The sequence below is a fragment of the Pan troglodytes genome, chromosome 17 (assembly GCF_028858775.2).
Source record: "Pan troglodytes isolate AG18354 chromosome 17, NHGRI_mPanTro3-v2.0_pri, whole genome shotgun sequence".
Taxonomy (NCBI): domain Eukaryota; kingdom Metazoa; phylum Chordata; class Mammalia; order Primates; family Hominidae; genus Pan; species Pan troglodytes.
In genome coordinates, this window is record NC_072415.2 from 60118313 (window position 1) to 60143749 (window position 25437).

Below are 25437 nucleotides of genomic sequence, written 5' to 3' on the forward strand. Positions count from 1 at the left end.
AGCAAAGAGGCTTAGGTAAAAGGGAGGACAAACTCATTATCCTTCCTTTCAGATAGCACATGCAAAAGATTCTTACATAATGGATTATCATTTTCCAATTAGGCCAAGCATCCAAGTCCTTGCTTCTCCACGTGCTCTTGTCGTGGTTCCAGGGGTACTAAGTATTTGCAACCTCTGCAACATGACAGAGGAGGAATGCTTTGCAATACTGAACAATTCATACTACTCTTATGTGTTTACACATATGTGCAGGTATAACATGGCCAAACCAAGATAGTGATTCCATATATTGGCAGCTGGATAGAAATTGAATAGAATTGCAACTATCTTTATTTTTAAAATAGTAAATGTTTAAAAATGTTTTTAATTAAAAATATGAGATTTAAATAATTTGATAAAATATACTTTAAACAGATGTAGGGTTACATTCTCTTGCCCTGGCCCTCCAAATGTCAGGGTGGGCTTGGAAATACTGAGACGGTAGAGTGTGTTACTCTTTGAAAGGCTCACATGCTCCCCTGTCTTCCTCTCACTCATGAATGCTAAGTCAGGGCCTTGCCCAGAGGGAGTACTCATCATCAAGGTGGGTGATAGACAGTAGATACAAACTCAGTTGGAAAATGAAATTTAAATTAAAAACCATGGAAACAAGGAGAGTTTTCCCTGACACTAGAGGGCAGGAGTCAAGCAGTCAAAAAGGGAGGTGGGGCCAGGAGAGAGAAGGCCTGGCCCGCACAGAGGTGCTCCAGGCAGAGCATGCAGAAGCTACCTCATCACCAAGTTTTGCATCCCCTGAAAGCCTGATCCACTCTAAAAACAGTCTTGTGCTAAGAGTTGGCACACCTAGATACCTTGTACCCATCATGGCTCTGGGGAGAAAAAGGTATAAGATGTTATTCCCCCAAGAAGTTTATCATCTTGTTGACTTCAATATGAAACATCTTACATTATGCCAGGTGAAATAAGCCAGACACAAAAGGACAAATACTGTATGATTCCACTTCTATGAGGTACCTGGGATCGTCAAACTCAGAGACAGAAAGTAGAATGGAGGTTTCCAGGTGCTGTGGGGAGAGAAGAGATTGGGAAGTTGGTGTTTAATGGGGACCAAGTTTCAGTTGTAAAAGAGGAAGAGTTCTGAAGGATAGTGGTGATGGTTACACAATGTAAATACCACTGAGTTGCTGCTGACTGCCACACAATGAGATACCATCTCACACCAGTTAGAATGGCAATCATTAAAAAGTCAGGAAACAACAGGTGCTGGAGAGGATGTGGAGAAATAGGAACACTTTTACACTGTTGGTGGGACTGTAAACTAGTTCAACCATTGTGGAAGTCAGTGTGGCGATTCCTCAGGGATCTAGAACTAGAAATACCTTTTGACCCAGCCATCCCATTACTGGGTATATACCCAAAGGACTATAAATCATGCTGCTATAAAGACACATGCACATGTATGTTTACTGCAGCACTATTCACAATAGCAAAGACTTGGAACCAACCCAAATGTCCAACAATGATAGGCTGGATTAAGAAAATGTGGCACACATACACCATGGAATACTATGCAGCCATAAAAAATGATGAGTTCTTGTCCTTTGTAGGGACATGGATGAAATTGGAAATCATCATTCTCAGTAAACTATCGCAAGGACAAAAAACCAAACACCGCATGTTCTCACTCATAGATAGGAATTGAACAATGAGAACACATGGACACAGGAAGGGGAACATCACACTCTGGGGACTGTTGTGGGGTGGGGGGAGGGGGGAGGGATAGCATTAGGAGATATACCTAATGCTAAATGACGAGTTAATGGGTGCAGCACACCAGCATGGCACATGTATACATATGTAATTAACCTGCACATTGTGCACATGTACCCTAAAACTTAAAGTATAATAAAAAAAAATCTAAAAAAAAAAAAAAGGTTAGCATGGTAAATTTTACACTACATATATTTTACCACAAAAGAAATGAATGAATGAATGAGTGAAAGCAAGAGTGAAAAAACCTTTTAGAGGCACAAAGAGAAGCTTGACTGTCTTAAAGAGGGGACAAGTTAGCAAGCAGGTGGAAGGTCCTATCATAAGTCAGAGGTTAGGAATATCATTGTCTTCCTGGAAGATAATCTAACTGATGTTAATCCTTTGCTGATGCAGGGAAACCCACACTATTGAACTTCAGGGGGAGGGAGGATGCACGAGGTTGGTTGGAGGAGGCTGCTGGGGCAGATTTTCCAGCCAGCATAGTACACCATGGATAATTTCAGCTTCAGAGGAGACTCTCTGCATTCAAAGTGTGGCCACGTAATTTCTGTGCTCCTGCCTCTAGTCCACAGCTCTGCCAAGTCACACGTAATGATAGCTCAGAGCCAGCCATGGACAAGCCACTGCCCATGAGCAACCTGGACAGACTCAGATGTTCAGAGCCCATTATTTCTCGGGAGCTGCTAATCTCTAGAGCCAGGCTTCCCTTCCAATTACATGCTGCCTGGCCTTGTAGCAGGGGAAGGAGGAGATGGGGTCTGGGCAGCTGCCACAGTTAGTCATGCAGGGCCAAATTCATTTTCAGCAGGGTGGGCGAGCATCTGCTCTGTTTTAGCAACATGGCAGATCATTCCTCACTACCTCCGTGCAACTTTTTAAAAACACCCACCCACTAGAAAAGATCAACTGAAACGAAATCTGCTGGAGTAGAGTAGAAGATACACCATTCAAGTGGGTGGACTAATTTCATTTTTTTTTCCTGGGCATGGGGTGGGAAGTTATTCAACATGGTAAACATAATTCCATCTGTTGGGAGTTGTGCTTCTCATCTCAAAAGCAAGAGGTGGCTAGCGAAAGCTGCCTACTAGGAAGAGGAATGTGAGGGGTGCACACCTCAGTACAGACGTTTTCTAATAAGCTCATGTTCTGGGTTTACCAAGTCATATGCTTAAGTTGATACAAAACAGAAGTTAGTGGTAGGATGTTCAATCAACAAGTTAATCACCAACCATCTAGAAAAGGAGACAAGACCAAGAATAGGCAGGAAATGATCAGAGGACAGAGGATACGGTACACACTTTTAGTGCTGTTGCCATTCAGAGAGGAAACAGTCTCTCCAACCCGAACCTTTTCTCCAAGCAATGTCTGTTCTGCAGCCCAAACTCAACCCATCCCAAAGCCAACTCTTAATTTGTTACCAACCATTTTGTTCCAAACCTATTTTTCTCCCAGTCGTCTCCCCCACTGTAAAGCCGGCATGAACTACCTCTGCCTGCATCCTCAGTCTGAAGCCACCCAACGGTCCCCTTCCCCAACAGCTCCCAGATGCACTGGCCTCCTTCCCTTTCCTGGAACACAAGAAGGTCTCAGGGCTTTGGCACACACAGTTCCTGCCTGGGACACCCTACTCTTGGTCACCGCACCCTGAATCTTACAAGCCAGCTCCTTCCCAAAACCCCCTCTCCTCAAGAGGAGTCCCAGCTACTCCAGGGGCTGAGGCAGGAAGAGGATCACTTGAACCCAGGAGTTTCAGGCCCGCCTGGGCAACACAGCAAGATCCCATCTCTTTAAAAATAAAAAGAGTGGGTGCCTTTTCTCTCCTATACCTCATGCACTCACTTCCATGCCTACTGCCATTTATCATAATACTTTGTCTCACTTTTGTGTTCATATTCACTGCCCCCCTTTAGCACTGAGCTATCTGAAACAGCAGGGCCTCAACCGTTTACCCATCTGCCCCCTGGGACCTGGCACAGCATACAGGATAAGCATCCATTATTTGTGAAATGCACCAGTTGCAGAGGCAGTGGTCACAAAAGGCTCACGAGAAGGTAAACTAAATCAGACATATTAGGAGGAATAGAATTTCATAGTTACTACCTTGTCTTCCACTTGAAAGAAACAGCCTGAAGGTCAAAAAATAAAAAATGCTCACTACAGCAGCTAACACATAGGGAGCACTTATGTGCCAGGCACTGTTTTACGTACTTGCCACATATTAACCCATCTTATTCTCAAAACAGCCCTAGATAAACTAGCACTCCCATTTTATAGATGAAGTAACAAGCACAGAAAGATTGCGAACTGATATAAGGTCACAAAACTAATGATGGCTGAGCCAGGATCCCAACCCAGGCAGGCTGGCTCCAACCACTGTGCCCTGCAGGGACCCTTGTAGCAGCTCCTCTCCCTCACTTCCCAGTGAGGTCTCAACCTCATGTTCCCTCCACTCCACTGAAGATTCCTGCCTTGACCACCAATGATCTCTCAGCTGCTAACCCCAATAAACACTTATTTTTTGTGTGACATCCATAGAGCAGCTTCCTGGCTTAGCACTTTCACATACATCAATAGCAACAAGAAAGAATCCAAGGGCTCAGGAGCTCCAATGTCCAGGGAAAACTCCAGCCCACAATGTAGTATCTACTCCTGTTCCTCGCACACCTGAGCTCCCCACCCCACCCCACCCCTGCCCCCTCGCCCCACCCCACCCCTGCCCCCCCACCCCACCCCACCCCTTCCCCCCTGCCCCGGACTCACTCTTACCGTTTCATCCTCCAGTCTGAGCTGTAGGCTCTTGTCTCCTTCTTTGTAGTCCTTGGTTAACTCAGCTGAGCGCCATACCTCATCAGGGTCAGGGATCCAGACCCTTGTGCACTGAAAGATTAAAACAGAAGAAACTTAGATACAGAACAAAGCTCTCAGATTTCTAAATGTGTGTCACTACCTAGAAAGTGCCCATCAGGAGAACTTCTAAAGCTATCTGCACACATCTCCCCACCTTCTCATTTCAGGACACAACGTGATCCGATATCATGATAACAGGGGAACAACTCACAGGACTGGTAGCAGAGGGCACCTTTTAGATGTTAAAAGAACGTTGCAGATCAATGAAATTAAAATTCTACCCAAGAGACTGTTGAGCCTGCATTTGTTTATATACACTAGATATTGCACCATTATCTCAAAGGGTGTTACAAAATAGCAATGTCAGAGGGAGTTATTTAGCAGGCTACTAACAAAACAACACAGGGAAAAGCCAAGACAGTATAGCAAATGTTCAAAGCTTGGGAATCTCTGCTGATATTCTGCATTCAGAGAAAAAGTCATTTTCCTGCAGAAGTGAAAGAAAGTGGTCAGCAAATGGAAAGTGTATTTAAGTATCCTCAAGTTGTCAGCCACCTGAATTTATCTGTCCACTCTTTTTCTTTTTTCAGATGGGGTCTCACTCTGTTACCCAGGCTAGCATGCAGTGGTGTGATCACAGGTCACTGCAGCCTCCAACTCCTGTGATCCTCCCGTCTCAGCCTCCCAAAGTGTTGGGATGACAGACAGGAACCACTATGCCGGCCTATTTGTCCATTCTTTAAGCCATAAACCCAAAACTTTCACTCACCTTCCCCAAGCAGCTATCCTGATTTGCAGACAAAGTCACTGAATGGGGCCAAGTTCTGGCAGGAAAGAACACAGCCCTTGGTAAAGTAGTGATACAGGATTAACTGTCTGACTTGCCCAGCACATTCTCAACATAACTAGGAGGTTCCCAGCCCTACTTGCAGTCAGAATCACCTGGGGAGCCTGGAAAATATCAATTCTTGGCTGTACCTCAGACCAACTCAGTCAGGATCTGAGGTGACATAAAAGCTCCCAGAGACACTAATGAGTGCTGAATGGCAGCATCTGGATCTCCTGGGATCCTACTGCACAGCTGTCAGAACAATTTCTGCATTTTCATCTCATAGGTAGGCAACTTCCACAGGGCCTATTTTCTGTAGAAGCCGTCAGTACACACACATACATCTGGCTTCTTGGCCATAGAATATTATCAGGAAACCTGAAACAACTGGTTCTTTTGACCAAAAGCTCAACCAGAACATGTGCTTGGGTCAGCATCATCCACTTCACTCCTGGAGTGACAGCTGAGCACAGACCCTGGGCCAGTCTGTCACCTGTGCACATGGGGCCAGCTGGCTTTACTTTGGTCCTGACTTTTTTTTTCAAAGCAGTGTTTTCCTCCAGGTAATCAGAGGCTTTTTTTTTTTTTTTAAAGCAAGATCCTGACCCCTCCTACACTTGTCTCTAATATACTATGAAACAGTGAAAGTTGTAAGGCAACAGAATCAGAATACCAGTCAATGAGAAAGCAAACATCAACTACTTTGCATCCTTGACATCCCAACTCAGGGTACAAGCCAAAGTCATCAGTTTCATTACTAAGAAACAAATTCACAGAATCTTAACCTTCTCCCTGCTTCTTAAGCCTGCTGCCTTATGGCAAGATATTATCACATCTTTATAGTAAAATAATATAGAGCTTTAAAATAACAAAGAGCTTTATTGTATCTGAGAGCTCCAGAGTAAAATATAAGGAATGTTCTGAGGTACCTCCAGAGAAAACCTTCTGAGCATTTGCTGACCTTAACTGTCAACATTTCTTCTACCCCCAGGTGTCCTCACTTTCTCCACTATCGTTTAAGTCCACCATCCATCCAGCTGTGATGACCTTTAAAGCTGCTGTCCCTAAGCTTCAGGTGAGTGTCTGTCCTTCAGCCTCACCACAGCTCTCTCTTGTCACTGAGTTCCACTCCTGGGACTCCCCCTTCAGCCAGCATACCCAAGAAATTTTTACCTAAAGCAAAGTCTCCACTCCATGTAAATCATGCCAGGAATGGCTCAAGATAACAGAATGAGGAATAACCAAAAAGGAACAGGAAAATCCCAACAGGAACCAAACGGAGGTGATGTTGTGTAGATCCTGGAAGCCAGGGAGCCCAGTCCCAGCTCAGCCAAGGACTCTGCTGGCCATCACCCTGTGGCCCATATGCCACTCGTGGGGTGGTTAGTTGCATCCAGCACTGAAGAATCTCGTTGCCTGGCTCGATCTCAACTTTTATTCTAGGGGAGTTCATGTACCTTTCTAGTTATATAAATCTCTCCTCTCTAAAGAGACTGAGAGCACCTGGTAGGCATACAATTGGCTTCTCATATTGTCCCATACCCACAAAACCTATCACAACATAAGGGGCACAGTGGGATCTCAATGGTACTTTAGCTCCTTGCTCCTCCAGGTGAGGACCTCAGCATCGTCGTCACCTAGGAGCAGGTTAGAAGCATAGAATTTCAGCTTCCCCCAGACTCACCGCATCAGAATCCTCATACTAACTACTTACTCTTCCATTCCTGCAACATCATCTCACTCTCCCCTGCCTTTGAGAATATGTCAGCAAACTACAGCTATGGGACAAATCTAGCACACTGCCTGTGTTGCCTGTTTTTCTATAGCCCATGAGTTAAGAATGGTTGAAAAAAGCTCAGAAGAAGGATATTCACATAACATGAAAAAAATCACATGAAAGTCAAATACTGATGTCCATAAATCAAGTTTCCTGGGAACACAGCCATATTCATTCATTCATTGATGTATTATCTATTTAATACTTTCACATTTTAATGCTAGAATTGAAGGCCAGGTGCAGTGGCTCATGCCTATCATTCCAGCACTTTGGGAGCCGAGGCAGGAAGATCATTTGAGGACAGGAGTTTGAGACTGGCCTGGGCAATATAGCAAGACCCTGTCTCTACAAAACTTAAAAAAGAAAATTAGCCAGATGTGGTGGTACATGCTTGTAGTCCTAGCTATTCAGGAGGCTGAGGCATGAGGGTCCCTGGAGCCCAGAAGGTCAAGGTTACAGTGAGCTACAATTGTGCCACTGCACTCCAGCCTGGACAACAAAATGAGACTCTGTCTCAAAAAACAAAAAGTAATGACAGAGACCCTATGGTTCAAAGCCATTTTAAAAACATAGTAGGCCGGGCACAGTGGCTCACACCTGTAATCCCAGCACTTTGGGAGGCCGAGGTAGGTGGATCATTTGAGGTCAGGAGTTCGAAACCAGCCTGGCCAACATGGTAAAACCCTGTCTCTACTAAAATTACAAAAATTAGCCAGGCGTGGTGGCGGGTGCCTGTAATCCCAGCTACCTGGGAGGCTGAGGCAGAAGAATCGCTTGAGTCCGGGAGGCGGAGGTTGCAGTGAGCAGAGATTGTACCACTGCACTCCAGCCTGGGTGACAAAGCAAGACTCTGTCTCGGAGAAAAAAAAACACATAGTAAAATGTTTACTATCTGATCCTTTACAGGAAAGCATGCCAACCTCTGTCCTTGTACTTACTATTTCCTCAGGCCACAGTGCCCTACCTTACTTGTCCATGTGGGCAGGGTCCAACTTCCAGCACCATCTCCTCACTGATCACTTCCTTCCCTGTTCCCCATAGAGTTAGCCCTACCCAACCATAAGCTGCCACTATAAATTCTTCTATGATTAGCTTTCCTTCTGGTTTTGCAGTCATTTCTTTCACATCAGTTTCACCTCATTACAGCAAGATCTTCCAAATATACTGTTGGGCATCTTTGTATCCCTAGGATCTAGCACATCCTGGCACAGAACAGATGCTCACTAAATGTTCATGCTGAGTACAGGAATCAGTGAACAGAGAATGTGCATTCATGGGGCACCTGGTTTATACCTAAAACACATTGTGTTAAGTACCATGTAACAAAGTATGAACATGGAGATGTAGCTCCTGAACCTAAGGGATGTATATTTAGTTGGGTCGATAACTCACATAAAAATATGCCCTAATGGGGTGATGTGACCAACTCCTAAGGGGAGTAACATCTATCCAGTGGAGAGAAGGAAGACAGGGAGAGAGGGGAAAACAAGTTAATGCCGACTTTGGAAGAGAGAAAGTTGGTAGCCAAATTCTTCCAAGATGTTGAAAAGGATTTTGTATATGCAGATCTGATCAAGCAAGCTTTAGATGCAAATCTAGTAAATATTAGGCACAAGATATGTGTCCAGTCAATCTCCACAATAAAGACACGTGGACACGCATTGAGATTATAGCAGTTCATTGTTAAATCAGAATGAAGTGAACCCCCTGTTCTGTGCAGGATGGTTCACAGCTGCCAGCTGCCACCTCCCCGCTCTGCCTCCTCACTTTTATCTTACTTTATGGATTCTCAGTTTAAAGTGTCTATAAATTACTGAGCAGGGCTGTTTACCCAATGTCATCCATACTGCATATAATGAGAAATTTATAGATCTTCCAAGGGTAATTTTAACCATAATCAAATTTTGCCTCACATGCTGGCTTTGCGAGATGCATTGCTTCTGTAATCAAGTACAAAGCAGTATATGATGAGTACAAAATATATGGCCAAGAAACAGACACATGAACTAAGAAGGGAGAGACAAGACCACAGTAGCTGGGAAAGACTTGAGGAAGGCAGACATGATCTGAGGTTTGGAGACGGAAAGGATTCGGAGGGGAAGGGTTTCTTTTTGGAGCGATGAAAGTGTTTTGGTAACCAGACAGAGATGGTGGTTGCAAACACTGAATGTACTAAAAGCCAAATTGTTCACTTTAAAATGGTTAGTTTTATATTATGTAAATTTTATCTCAGTTTAAACACACACACACTGTTCTGGTTGTAGAGATTGCAAACAGTATCTTGTACATGCTCTCTCCTGGCATCGGTTCACATTACTAGTCTATGAAAAAGCAGTAAAATATTTTCACAGAAAGCCATTATTTTATGAGCCAAACACACTCTCTAGAACCAAGGATCTGTGTTGCCTTGTAATTTTTTCTCACCTTCAAGGAATGTCTTCAAACAAATCTGACCACTACCAGATTTACTATAAGCCAACAGACTATAAGACAGACAAACTCACTCATACAACCCAATTACCATACCACTCAATTTGTCACTATCCTATTTTAACAACACTTAATTCCTTCATATCAAAATAAATAAAATAGCAAGTCTGACCCAATTATCAAAGAAAAGCTTGTGATTTTTGGAAAGTTCTTTTGAAAAGAGCCCCACATATTTCCTAGAGAAGGAAGATGCCTACATCAAATGTAAAGGCATTAGTACCAAGCTATTCTCCAACAACCTGTTCCTTTATTCCACTGCAGGGCCAGCTCCAGCAGCTGTTCTCCTACATACACAGCTGGAGGGGGTGGCCAACTGTGACAAGAGCCTAAATCCTGGCTACATATTAGAACCACCTAGGGAGCTTTCACAAATTCCCATTGCCAGGCAACACCCCATCCTACTTTTATCAACCTCTAGGGGTGGGAACCAGGTAGTGTTTTCTGAAGCTACCCAGATGAATTCAATATGCAAGCAAGTTTAAAAATGTAATTCCATGTGGCTGACTGGGTAACAGATTTGAAGGGTATCACAGACCCTCATGTGCTACAGGCCTCTCCCTACCAGTCTGTGGTTAAACATTAAACTCCAGCCTGCAGATTATTTCCCCAGAGCTAAAGAACTCTTTCCCAAAGAGCCCCAGCTAAAATGTAAATACAATGTCCAGAAGAGCACAGCATTTATCCATATATATGAATTATCAGGCCGTAGCACTGTGGTCAAGTGTGCGGGCTCTAGAGTCAAACAGCTTCGGAGAGGAATTCTAACCACCATTTATTAGCTTGTGTAAGCTGATGAATGGGTCTGAGCCCCAGTTTCCTTAGCTGAACAAAAGGTAAAAGTTCTATCTACCTCGTGAAGTGTTCTAAGAATTAAATGAGAGCCCACTATCACAGCACATAAGTATTAGGCAATGATGATGATGATGGTGATAGTACTATACAGTTTTGTCGAGAAATCCTGATGGGATTTTGGATAGAATTAGTAAATGAGAAAAGGAAAATAAGAAACCTAAGGTGGTCCATGTTACTGGGATCCTTTAGATGTCCTGTAGGTCATAATACATAGGTAGCCACATCTTACCTTAAAAATCAATACCTACTTCTAGCCTACTTCTACTCCAAAAACCTGAGAGAAGTGATTCTCAATGCTGGCTGGCATATAAGAATTATCTGCAGATCTTCAGATCTTTAAAAAACAAAACCACTAACACCCATATCCCACACTTGAATAGTTAAATCTTTGGGGGTAGGGCCCAAACACTGTATTTTTTAAAAACTTCCCAAGTGATGAATGCACTGTCAGAATTAAAACTCCTATCTCAGAGTGAACCTCAGGAGCCAAGGTGGACCTTCAGGGAGAAGAGAACAGGGACATTTGAAACCTGCACTCCCTGGAATTAATAATAATGCTACTTCCATCCCCTCCTACTAACATAAGTAATCTTAAATATTTGAGTCATTTCAACTTAGTTTCAAAACTGAATTAGGATGAGCAGGGTTATCAATCCTCTTTTATACAGGAGAAACCTGAGGGTTAAAAGTACTGAACAATTTGCCCAAGTTGCCAAGAGCTTAGTCAAAAGCAGGCCTGGAGAAAAGATCTCAGTCTCTAAGTCCTCCACTGTCTACCCCACTCCTGGAGAAATATTGATTTGTTTACAGCAGCCCAGAGTCCTGCTGAGTATGTATTTTATACAGGTAAAGTGCTTTGTAATTACACATGAAAAAAAATGTACAAATGCCAATTAACAATGACACGCCAAGTTAAGCCACAGGTAGTTTCAGCATTAAGCATCAGACAGGCTGAAGTTTCAGTTGCAACAAAGCCTTCACCGGAAGCAGGGCAGTCTGGGCAGAGTTCCCTGGGAATGGACAAGGGATCCCACAGCCTAACTTGATAGCTGGCAGTATAAACTCCCTGTCCATTCCTGTGATTAGGGGACCGAGAACAGGAACACTGGTCTGTTCAGAAGAAAGAAGGAAGAAAAAACATTTCTAAACTAATAGTTTCATTTAACACCAGCAAAACAGCAGTTTCCCAAGTGGCTTGGTACCTGGAAGGATACTGCTGTGTTGTAGGAACTATGGAAACACCTTACCTAACTGTGCTTGCACGAAGTGGGTCACACTCCACTCTTTTGCAAGGTAAGAATTTAGAAGATAAAGACTAAGCCCTGCACCCCCTCCCAGTAGAACTCACAATCATTTCTACAGGTACCGCTGTCTGAAGGAGTGTTCATGGGCCCAGACACCACATCCTGAACCCAGTGGTGATGATTAGTCCTGCAAATTTGGGGAGCCCAAATCAAGAACATTCCCATTGGTGTGCTGTTGGTCATCTTCCCTTCACATTTATTGGGCTGGGCTCCCACTATGGGAGACAGAAGAGCAAGGAGGTGAAGATTCAGATATAGGGTGCTGGTCCCCACTCCCATCATCAGGTAAGGGTCTACACTTCTGAGGCTCGGCTTCCTCAGAAGGTATTTCATCATCTGGTGGAAATGTCTTCTGCACCAGGGTTGTCGTTAGGATTAAATAATGTATATGAAATATTTGGCCCAGTATCTGGCACATTTTAAGTGCTTGGTAGTTCTTACTATGGCAGGACTCAGGCCCTGGGAGTGAATAAAACCAGAGAGGACTCCCTCTAGGAGAGCACAGCCAGCCAAAGAATCCCAACAGAACCATGTGGGTATAAAGTGTCATGGGAACAGAGAAGCTCAGCGCTTCCAGATTATTTCCCGAGTTAACTCCTCCTCCCCCAGCGGCGAGCCATGCTTCTGAGTTTCCGTTTACTCATTTCCATTAAAGGCTTCCTGAACCAGTAATAATCTTCCCCTTTCCCCAAATGCTTTCCACTGGAAAGCTCCCTGTAATTTAGAGCCACAAGGAATTACATGTAAACATCCCGTTTGCCCAGAGCCACCTAAGTAACTAAAAATTCAGGTATGATTTCTGAGCCAATTAGGTAGACTACCAAGTCCCACCCAGAGGCCTCCCTATCTTGCTGCTGTTTTCTCTTAAATGACAGAGAACTAGGGTATGCAGAGCACCAGGAGAAAGAACTATACATAATATACACAGACGGGGACAGCAGAGAGCCACTGAGCAACCTGGGGGGAGAGGAGAAAAAAGCAGAGAAGAAAGAGTCGCTCTGATGCGGTAACTGCATAGTCACATAGCACAATTATAATAACATTCAACATTTCCTACCATTTAAATGAAACAAAAGTCACTTATAAACAAAAGGCAAATCCACATGCTATGGTATCGTATGTATCATATCATCTCAACCTAGTCTCTTCAGAAGAGAGTCAACTTTCTGTGATATCTCATTGTGTCAGTCACAATTCCATTTATCACACATTCTATATCTGTATTTGAAGCTAATAAGGAATCGAGTCTCCATGTGGCTGATGAAGGCAAAATTTACCTGTTTACTGCCCTACAAATGTAGTTAACAGAGTAAGCAGTGTGTCCTCAAGTGATGAATTGACAAGCTGGGAAGCGTTTGGTGTACAAGGAACACTGCTGAGTCATTTTATCCAGCTGGTTTATACCAGTAGTATACTTGTTGGTGAGGGAAGCAGTGATAGCAGAGGCTTAGAAATACCTATCAAGCAATGCGGTGATGCTCTCACTTCAAGACTTCCCACAATCTACTTGGACAACAGACATATCAGTTTAGTACCTTCTGCATGTCCACTTTCAATGAACTTGGATTGTAAACCCCCAAGTCTGAATTGAGCACAAGGGAACATTCTTTGGAGACTGTGAATGACCTAATGGCCTAAGTGGAAAGATCACTGAAAGCTCCCATTTAAAAAGGGACGTGTCCACAGTAAGTCAGCTTTTTAAGGCTGCAATGCTGAATCCATTAACCTGCTTGCCAAAAAAGCTAAAAAAGATTTCCTCAAAGCTAGTGCATATCATGCAGCTAAAGGATATGTCCAGATCCAATCAAGTAGCTAAAACTGTTAAAATCCTACTTCCATAATTCAGCTCCTAGACTGTCAAACCTCCCTAAACAGAGCAATCAAGTATATGAATTAAGCAATCTACTATCATATTAAAAATCTTTAAGTCACTTAAGACAGTTTTCCAGAGCATATCACCTTCATTTTCAAAGCTCATTGACATAATCCAACTTTTAAAATCCATATCTGATTCTATCACAGGATAGTTGTTTTCCTCTTCATCCAGTGGATTTACATTCTCATCTCTATAAAAGACCAGTATATTGCTTTCCCCAGAGAAACAACCTTAACAGTTTATGATCACCATAACACTTATTGAAAGGTCATAGCCCTATAAATATTTATCCAGTCTAAGTGTGCTTCCTTTTTCTTTTTAAAAACCTGTTCCATTACTTGACCTCTCTAAACAACCAAAGCAAGCACTGACTGAAGTTATTCTAGGCTAAGTTCTCTTCTGCAAACCACTTCATTGACCAAAATAACTAAGAGAAAGCATAGGAGCACCACTCTTTCTTAAGAAATAACCTGGGGGAAACTGCACCTTGTATTTGGGTGCATGAGTTGGTTTGTCCTTACTCTGTCTTCAAGAGATGACCTATCTCAGAACTTACACACCTCACATACTTGCATCTAGGACTCAAGCGAGCTCTCAATTTTCCTTCCACAGGAGCATGTCAGTCTCCCCCATCTCCAATTCGTCAAACACCTATCTTTGAAGCTGTTCAATAAACATTCAACTCCTATATGTCCCTAATAGGTTACCAAGGCTTACAGACTGGAGCATGGACTCCAGTTCACCTAATCCTCTACAAGTATTTACTGAAGACCTCTAGACAACAGCCAGGCACTGTGCGAGGTGCTGGGCACAGTGAAGAGGAGACATGATGTCTTAGTCTGTTTTCACACTGCTATAAAGAAATACCAGAGCCTGGGTAACTTATAAAGGAAAGAGGTTTCATTCACTCAGTTCTGCATGGCTGGGGAGGCCTCAGGAAACTTACAATCATGGCGGAAGGCAAAGCAGCAGCAAGCACCTTCTTCACAAGGTGGCAGGAAAAGAAAAAGTACAGGGGAAACTGCCACTTATACAACCATCAGATCTCATGATAACTCACTCACTGTAGGCAAAGCAGCATGGGGAAAACTGCCCCCATGATCCAATCATCTCCTACCAGGTCCCTCCCTTGACATATGGGGATTACAGTTCAAGATGAGATTTGGGTTGGGGGACAGAGCCAAACCATATCACAGGGCCCTTCAAGGATCCCGGACCACATGCGGCTAATCTCCTGCAATGGTCATAAACGCATCAACAGCACCAACATTCACAGCATGTGACAGGGGACCCAACCCACTGTGGGTCATCGGGAAAGGCCTCACTGGAGATGATTCAAGCTGAATCCTAGATGGATAAGGAGGTAGCTGGGCAAGATGTGGAAGAGGTGGTTTCCAGGCTGAGAGGATACCTGTGTGACAAGTCTGGGGCATGAAGGAGGAGGACTCGCTAAGGAATTGAAAGAGGGCCAGTGTGGGTGGGAGACAGAGGACAGTGGTGAAAGGGGCTCAAAATGACACTGGCAAGAGATGCAGAAGCCAGATCCAGTAGGTTCTTGGGGGTCACATTACAGATTTTTTTTAAGTATTCTATAGCCAATGGAAAACTACACATGGATTTCAAACATGGGAAAGGACATGGTCAAAACTGCATGATAAAAATATCAGATTTACAGATGGAGTGTATATGGAAGAATTATTATCAGGAAGATAGTTCAGTCTTGCAATGTGCATAATCCCAGTCCCTTCCCTTTGTCCTCATACGAGCACTAACAATGATACGAAATCACGGACATCATTTGTCCTACCACTATCCCCATATAAACTGTCTTTGAAACTCTGCCCCTGAATATTCCTTTTTTATTTGGTACTTGTATCATGCCCAATTGCTAAACTGCCATTCCCACCACACTTCTGTAGAAATACTTACACAGTTTTGAAACCTCCTTATTCATGTATTATTTCATGTCATCATCAACCAGGTCTACCAACTTTTTTCATTGCATAAGGCAATATGGAGCTAATTTGTTGTTTCAGAGGGTTGAATGGAAAAGTTTAATGCTAAGAATAGAGAAGAAATGTTCAACCTGGGTACATTAGCAAAACGGCACAATAATACCATCTAAAATTCTAGGATATCAGAAGAAAGGAAAAAATGTTCCCGAATCAACACACACACTGAGTAGCAGCCATGAAACCAGTTGTGACTTTCGAGCTAGCAAAGTTAAGTGGGTATCTGCTGCTTAAATTACTATTACCCTAAGACCTTAAAAAGCTGCCTCTGATTTCCATCCTGCTTCTGAGATGAATTACTGAGCAGACACTATCAATAATACAGCCTGCCTATTTGGAACCGAATCATTCTCTGGAGAGCTCTATCTAGTGTTAATAGCAAACAAATTGAGCTGTCAGATAACCATAGATCCCCTAGGATGACCACAGCTACCTCAAACTCCTCTAGGCCAAATGAACATGTTTTAGAGAGATTCAGGTGCAGCTTTATCCTGAAATGTCCTTTCATGTGCAGTTGAAAACTGTGTCTGCAACTTTAAAGATAACTGGCCTGACACTTATGTTCCTCATAAGAAAAGACTTAGTAGAGTTTAGGAAGAGAGAAGGAGAGATGAGATTGCGTGAAATGCACCCTTTATCCACTCTACTATGAAGATGGAAGGGGGAATTCATCTTAATGAGAAAAGGTAAAATGAGAGATGTGCCCCATCTTCTCAATCTAAAACTTTGCACAAAAAGAGGGGTGTCACTGTGAAAACTATTTGAGGAGTTATGAAGTAAATGGGAAGATCGGTTATATTTCCTGTTCTATCTGTACATGGATGAGCTATGACTGGACCCAAGGATTACAAGGAGAAGCCTTTGCCTGCTGCCTTCCTTCAACCCAAACCTGAGCAGCATGTACATACCCATCAGATGAGCGGTGCTGCCCTCAGACGCTGTTGTTCAGAGTCCCAGTTACCATTGCTACTGCTATAGTTTGGATCTCTGTCCCCTCCAAATCTCATGTTGAAATTCAATCCCCAATATTGGAGATGGGGCCTAATGGGGGATGTTTGGTCATGTGTGCAGACCCCTGATGAATAGATTAATGCCCTCCAGGGTGGAAGGCAGTGAGTTCTCACTCTTAGTTTCCGCAAGAGCCCGTTGTTAAAAAGAGCCTGGCACCTCCCTGCTTCTCTTGCTTCCTCTCTTGCCATGTGATCGCCACAAATGCTGGCTCCCCTTTGTCTCCTGCCATGAGTGGAAGCAGCCTGGGGCCCTCTCCAGAAGCATTTACTGGCACCATGCTTCTTGTACAGTCTGCAGAACCATAAGCCAAATACACCTCTTCTATCAACTACCCAGCCTCAGGTATTCCTTTATAGCAACTAAAAACGGACTAAGACAATTACTATTAAGAACAGTGACCCATGGGGACAGGTAACACAAAAGCACTCCAGTCTTGCTGGTGCTGTTTTCCTTACCAAGTATACACCACAGACATGTTCTAAAACACATATACATACATACATATATACACACACGTACATACATATATATATACACACATATACACACACACACACAACACTTTTAGAGTGGAAATATTTTAAATCCAAAGGAGCTCAGAATCTCTGGGACAACATAAGCGAACCCTATTCCTCAATAAAATTCTCACTTTCTTACAGATGCCTTACATACTAGGTAGCCAATAAAGCTTTTGTCAAATATGTGAGATTAATGGTAGATACTGAAATATGTGCACATCCCTATTTTAACAAGTATACATCTAGTTCTTAAAATAGAAACCCACACCAGGTGTTAAATCATCCAGGTTCTGGATACAGCCCGAGTCATACTGTATTCTTTCCAGTACCACTTAGGTGTCAAAATAGGGACACATCCCAGATCTACAGCATTAGCTTTCCCCAGTGGCCCCTGTCATTGCCCTCGATCCAAGGCCTTCCTGGGGTCCAAGCCCCCATAGATCAGAGTGTGGGAGAACATCACAAAGGACTGACCAAAACTCCTCCAACAAAGTTAAGTGATCTAAGCAGTCCCACCTTAAGTAAACTGGAAATGCATAGAAGGAAACAGAATGAAAGAAAAGGAAGCACGCTCGTTCTGGACACAGGCCACGTCACATTTATTCTTCCCAGGATGACTGAGAATATGGAGCTGAAGATGTCAAGCAAAAGGCAACTGGGTCTTGGTGTAAAAGAAGAAATGTGGCTCTGGTCAATAGGTTACCAAGGCACACAGACCTCCCTCAGCATCCAAATAGCAAAACGGCATTGGACAAATCATTCACATTCTCCTGACCTTGGTTTTCCCAATCAGTAGGTTAACTAAATTAAGCTCTCAACACTCCATTTGCACTTATCATTTAACCACCTTCCTGCTTCCCAGTAAGACGGTTGCCCAGGGCAACATCTTTAATGTCCACCTTTAATATATCCATGGAAAGGTCAAAGTTTGTGGCTCAACAGATAGGCCTCTCTCTAATCAGAGAGACCATAGAAGTCAATCAGTTTAGTGCTTTGTTTTCAGAATAAGAAGGTTCTATCATTATTTAGCAGGTAAGGGAAACAAGGCTCCCAGGAGGATCAGTGCCTAGCCCAAGAACACTCATCTATGGAGTCCAAAAACTGTCCTGGGTGCAAGTAGGAAATGGGTAAAAGGGCAATGTTCCCCGGTTTAAAAAAAAAAAGCAATAATAATAACCATTGGATGTTTAAAACATACCCCTTATTGGCCATTCCCTCTCCTGCTGTTATCTACTATCTGTCTGTGTTTAACAGAGAACCTTCTTATTTGGGTTAACGCTGAGCTCTGGAGTCTGTTTTCACTGCTGACGTAAGGATGAAGAACAGCATCATGTCAGGACAGAGTTCCACCACTCACGGCAGGGACGTTAAGCACCACAACATTGGCAAAATTTTCCCTTCCAAGTCCCAACATCCCATCCCCCGAGCCTTCAGTATTGTCCAGCCTCACCGTCCATTAGTCTACAGCTAGATGTGACACACTGTCCACTGTCTGTTCACAGTATCTCTCTCTCACACTCATGTCTGAGCATGCTCGTCCCCGTTGCCCTCACTCCTCAGCCTGGTACCGCTAGAAGAGCACTGTTTAGAGAGTAATTGCAGTTTTCAAAGGGCTTATGCAAATAGTAATTCCTAGAATTCCATGAGACAGGAAGCACAGGGATTCTTAGATACAGTTTACAGATGAAAGACACTGAGATCCAGGAAGTTAAGGAACCTAGCTATGCTCAGATCCCTAAAAAAAACTGAACCCAGAAATAGACCTTGACTCCCCAGCCAACGCTCCTTCTACTTCTCCAAGCCCAACCCAATATTCAAGTTTACTTGAAGAGTTCCAAACAATCACCAAGACCTGTTTGTTCATCCCCATTTATTCAGGCACCTAGAACATGCCAGATAATGTCAACATCGAACTCAAATTCAGGATCCACTCTCAACTTCCACTCTTCTGCCTTAGTTCTGGACTTCATCTCTTACCTGAAATATTGCAATTTAGTCTTTTTTTTTTTTTTTTTTTTTGAGACAGGGTCTTACTCTGTCACCCAGGCTGGAGTGCAGGGGCGTGATCTCGGTTCACTGCAACCTCTGCCTCCCAGGTTCAAGCAAATCTCCTTCCTCAGCCTCCCGAGTAGCTGGGATTACAGGCACCCACCACTACATCTGCCTAATTTTTTCGTATTTTTAGTAGAGACAAGGTTTCACCATGTTTACCAGGCTAGTCTTGAACTCCTGACCTCAGGTGATCCGCCCGCCTCAGCCTCCCAAAGTGCTGGGACTACAGGCGTGAGCTATCGCGCCCAGCTGCAATTTACTCTTAATTGGTCTTCCTGCAACCAATTTGTTCCCACTCCAACTGATTTTCTAGACTGCTTGCTTCTAGAGCAGTTCTCAACTGAGGTGGGGGACAAAATTGTCCCCAGAGGACACGTGGCAATGTCTTCAGACATTTTTGATTATCACAAGGGTCGGGGAGAGGGTCCTACTGGCATCTAGTAGGTAGAGCTCAGGGATGCCGCTATAACAACATACCACAACGCGCAGGATAGCCCTTGACAACAAAAAATTATCTAGTCCAAATACCATTAATGCCACAGTTGAGAAATTCTGTTCTAGAATCATCTCAAAAACAAAAACACCTCATCCTGCACGATACCATTCCCCTGTTTAAAAATGTCCATGTCATTTACAGGATAAGTTCATACAAGATTGTTCGCAACTGGCCCAAATGATTTTTCTGGCCACATCCCCATCCTACCTGCACCCCCCGGCCCCTGCACACCCCCACTGCCCCCTGCCTGCATACCATCTCATCCCACACTCCAGCCACATTAACCTGTTTTGAGACAGGATCTCATTCTGTCACCCAGGTGGGAGTGCAGTGGTGAGATCACTACTCATTGCAGCCTCCTCTGGCCTCAGCCTCCTGGGTAGCTGGGACATTTGGGCCAACTGCAAACAGTCTTGTATGAACTTTTGTATTGTTTGTAGAGATGAAGTCCTGCTATGTTGCCTAGGCTGGTATCAAACTCCTGGGCTCAAGCCATCCTCCCGCCTTGGCCTCCCCCAAATACTGAGATTACAGGTGTGGGCCACCATGCCCAGCACTAACCCATTTTAAATCCTTCCTGAGCTTTCCTGCCAGTGGGCCTTGCTCATGCTGGTTCCTCTGCTGAAGATATCTTCCTCCCTTCCTCCACCTCCTCCACTGTTATTCACCCTTTAAGGACCAGCATAAACATTACTCCCTTTGTCAAGACTGTTTGTTCATGCTTGCCCCAGGGGTCTCTCTGTGTTTTTACTATAAAAGCCTTGAATTCTACTATATTCACTTGTACAGATGTCTCTCTTTCCTCAAGGGTAGCGATAAAATGTTCATCATGATGCCCCATGCATACAGGACAGGGCCTGCAAAGCACTGAAGCAGATGCTGAATGGACGGACGCATGCACACACACTCTAACACTATAGATTCTTGCTTCTCATAGCAAGAAGCTATGGCCTCTCTCCCACCAGAAAGGCTAAAAATAGTACTAACTCATCAGCACAGGGCTGTCACCAGCTCGAGAACATCTGGGCACAAGGAAGAGCAGCTCTGTCTTCAAACTCCAGCATGGAGTCTGATGACACTGCACTTCTCTCTGCAGAGTTAGCACAGCCATAGCTCCTGTAACTTCTAGGTCTTATCTGTCACTACTCCTGGTTCTGTGGGAATTTCTGGGTCCTACAGATTTAGAAAGCTCTGAAGCAATGGGTGTGTTAAATGAATACAGTGTTTTGTGTTTCTCTAAAACTAAATGGAAGAATGCCAAGAGCAGGATCCTTAGCACAGGCTTAAGAGCTATAGGGGAGCATCTGAGAGGAATTTCACTGAGTCCCATGCTCCAGCCCCATTTCTGTTAACAGGAGACAAATCAACAGCTGACTTCTACAATGTGCTGCATAACACAGACCATCTAGCTTCCATCACTGGGGACAAGCAACCCTCTAAGGCTTGGGCTAAAGGGAAATAGGAGCTAGAAGTCATCAAGGTCTCCTTGGTACCACTAGGCCCTGTTAATTCTCTAGGCACTCCCTTTGGAAGTTCTCCATGGACTTCAGAAAACACTGATCTCAGTCCTGTGGGAACTGATGTTATGGAGGAGGGACACTCTGTGGTTGCCCAGGCAAAAAGTGATTAGAGTATATTTGCAACTTACATAACCAGGAACCATTTTTAAAAAGAGAAAAAAAAAAAAAAACTAACATTTAGCCTCTGACCTGTGAGGACACAGACAATAGGCCACAGTCTAGCTGAGGCTCTTCCAAGCTTCAGGGATCCAGTCCAAAGTCTGTGGAGCAGCTGGTGAAAAAGCAGCCCCATTTATGTGGGAGAGAGACAAGAGTGAGTAGGGAAGGGCATCACATTCAGGGAGTATAGCCTGGGGGGAAATTAGAAATGAGGGTTGGTGGTGTGAACGCTGGCCCCAAACCTAACTGCTCTGTGTCCTGGGATAAACTGCTGGCCCACATCCTTCCTCAGTTTCCTCATTTGTAGGAGCTATCTTACCTCACAAGGGCATCAAAAGAGAATAATTCCAATCAGATACTCAACACCTCACGTGGGCATGAGATGACAGCACCAGGCACTATGGTGCATTCTAAGGTTTTTGCTAACAGTGTAGTTAAGCAGGCAAAGCATAAAAACAGAAAACATTAATCATCACTGGAAAGTAAGCAGCAGGACACACAGTTATTGGAAATCAGCACAGGATTGCATCTAGTGAGTGGAACCAGCTCACCGAGATGCCAATGGGGAGCTCCCACTGGAGGAAGGAAGAGTCCAGGAGGAAGTCCCAGAAGAGAACTTGGCCTGCAAGACCAGAAGCAGGAGAGCAACCAGCGCTCACATTCCAGGCTGGAGTGTGCAAGGAAAGGGCCCAACTAGGCCATCAGCTGAGTTGAAGCCAGGGATTTGTGGAAAGGTACGGTGGGAGGCAAGTTCCAAAAGGCAGGTTGGAGTCACATCGTAGCCAAAGATTTACTCCTAGCCAAGGGACTCTCACCTAATCCTTCACACAGGAGAAGCCAGAAGTTGACTGAGTAGTTCAGCGATCTGGATAAAAGAAAGTATACTTATAACGATCAAGTATTATACAAATGCTAATTGTTATCATTGCTATTCTTGGTACCTACTACTGAAGCCGGGACCTTGTCAAGGGTCCCCAGATGACAGAATAAAAACATTATAAACCACCATGAGGCATACCAGCAAATAATTTATATAAATTTTATCACTCAACAAAACTCTGCACCTAGATGGAACTGGCAAAATAAGAAAAGCCAAGGAAGCTAAGCAAATGAACTCAAACCCAGGTGAACTGGGAAGGACAAGCCCTCCTCTACATGCAAGCATCGTGAGAAGCCAGATTCCCAAAACAACTTGGCTTTCTTGACCACACTCCTGGCCTTCCTCCTTCCACTCTGGCCACCTGTTTGCTGGGTAGCTCCCTGGCTCCCCTCCTCCATGCACCTGTTACTTAGCCCTGTCCCTTCTTCTGTGCATGTAACGTAATCCTGTTGGGATCTTGTCCAGCCACATGGCTGCTACCTCTCATGTATGCAGCTGAGCCCCCACTTTCCCACTGGGATCTCAACCCTCATATCCAACTTAGTGCCCTTATTTGGGTATGTAATATGTAGACTGAAAGTTTTAAAAGCCAAAATTGAGCCCCTGAATCCTTTCCTACCCCTCACCTGTTTATTTCCTAGTCTTTCCCACCTCAGAAAATATACCTCCATCTACTTTGGGGTTCAAGCAAAAGCCTGGAGATGTCATCATCCTGGCTTCCTATCTTTTTACCCTATTATCCACATCCAATCCATTGGCAAGGCCCATTCACTCTACTACCAACAGGTATCTTGTGTCTGATCCTTCTCCATTCACCCTGCCAACCCCCTCCTCTCCTAGACTGCTCCTTCTCCTTCTTACCTGGTCTCTGCTTCTGCTCTCAACCTCCACAAACCATGTGTATTAGTCCATTTTCACGTTGCTGATAAAGATATACCCGAGACTGGGAAGAAAAAGAGGTTTAATTGGACTCACAGTTCCACATGGCTGGGGAGGCTCAGAATCATGGCAAAAGGCACTTCTTACATGGCAGCAGCAAGAGAAAAATGAGGAAGCAAAAGCAGAAAACCTTGATACGCCCATCAGATCTCATGAGACTTATTCACTATCATGAGAATAGCACGGGAAAGACCAGCCCCCATGCTCAATTACCTCCCCCTGGGTCCCTCCCACAACATATGGGAATTCTGGGAGATACAATTCAAGGTGAGATTTGGGTGAGGACACAGCCAAACCTATCACCATGCATTTCCTAAACAGCAGTCAGAGCATCATTTTGAAAGGGCCCATCGGATGTCACTTCCCTGCTTAAAATCTTCCACTGCATTAATAGAACCTGAACTCCTCAATGAGGCTCTTGAATCCTGCATGTCCTCTCTACCAACCTCATCTCTTTCCATCCAGCACACTGCAATTCTAGCTTCATAGGTCTTTTCTTTTCTTGGGCCTTTGAATCTGCATCCTGATCTTCTGCTCAGGGAGTCTCACAAGGCTCTTGTCATGTAAATCTCAGTTGAAACATCGCCTTCCTTGAAGAGCTTTTCCTGACCAACTAATGTAAAAACAGGTCTGTTAATCACTTTCCACCATCCCCACTATCAGATTTTCTTATCTGAAACGATCAGGTTCATCTCTTGCCTGTCTCATGCCCATAAATGTAAGTTCCAGGAGATTGGAGACCCATGGTTTTTTTGGGGTTTTTTTTGTTTGTTTTGAGACGGAGTCTCACTCTGTCGCCCGGGCTGGAGTGCAGTGGCATGATCTCAGCTCACTGCAGCCTCTGCCTCCCAGGTTCAAGTGATTCTCCTGCCTCAGCCTCCCGAGTATCTGGGATTACAGACACACCCCATCACCCTGTAGAGACAGGGTTTCACCATTGGTCAGGCTGGTCTCGAACTCCTGACCTCATGATCTGCCTGCCTTGGCCTCCCAAAGTGCTGGGATTACAGGTGTGAGCCACCATGCCTGGCCTGGAGACCTGTTTTTCTCAGTTACATCTCTAGTGCCAAGTGTACTCAGATATTTGTAGGGGACACCATTTGAGCTAGAACAGACCATGGGAGCACATTCCAGTTGTCCTTGCCCCAGTGCTAAGATTCAGGGGAGAGAGGGATCCCTTGGGATTCCATGGGTCTGGAAGACTGGAGAGACTTCACAGAAAAGAGGCAGGATGGAGAAGGAAGGAAGACATCTCAGGTGTGTGCCAAGACATGAAGAATCCAAGTTTTAAACACCTACATATACACAGGAGTATACCATGAATTCCATGGTGAAATTAGTCTATCATTGCCCTTCTTCATAGCAGGGTAAAGAAGGCAGCAGGTATTTTCTATCCTTTGTCATCTAATCCTTATAACTCTTCTGGTAAAACATTAATACCCTCATTTCTGTGACTACCGGGGACTGCAGCCCATAGAAGGTGCCTCTCTCTCAGCCCAAGGCCATGCAGCGATGACAGAGCAAGCCTGGATCCTAGTGTGAGGTCCTACACTTTCCACCAGTGCTACACTGTGTTCCCCAAGACAGACTACAGGCTTTAGGCTTCTAGATTCAAAGAAGTGGATGCCAAAAGGGGAAAGAAGAACACAGGGCAGGAAGCCCAAGTCCCCTGAAAACAAGCTGTGGCACTCAGTTTGGATCCAGGAGAGACGAGTTTTCATTCTAACAGGAGCATGGAGCCAGAACCCCAGGCCAACAGCTTCCAGCTCTTGGCATTCCTTCCTGCCACCACCAGCCCATTTCAAAAGAAGTATCAGTGGCAATGTACAGCTCTACCAGTAAATGCACATCAGAGGCCAGGCCATGCCACGCTGCAGAATGATCAGAAGGGCTGGACTTTGATTCAGAAAGTCTGACTGCAAACTGCAATTTGAATCCAGGAAGGCCTCGAGGAAAACCCGTTAACCCTCCACTGACATCTCCTGGATGATCTCATTATTTGAAAAATAGTCTCAAAAGAAGCCACAGCTGGGAGGTCAACAAGAAAGAAGGGTTGGCAAGATATTTCCTTTTTCTTCTTTTTAATTGCAAAAGGCGTGCCA

The 25437-nt window shown here is 44.3% G+C and overlaps 1 protein-coding gene across 3 annotated transcripts in view; it reads right to left on the minus strand.

The window, feature by feature from the left end:
- MYO5B (myosin VB) overlaps window positions 1-25437 on the minus strand; it is a 371041-nt gene that overhangs the window by 225310 nt on the left and 120294 nt on the right. For all 3 annotated transcript variants that reach the window (XM_003953284.6, XM_016933688.4, XM_054671932.2), the window contains exon 2: window positions 4540-4650. In XM_003953284.6, the coding sequence (XP_003953333.4) occupies window positions 4540-4650 (111 nt within the window). The remainder of the gene's footprint in view (window positions 1-4539; window positions 4651-25437) is intronic.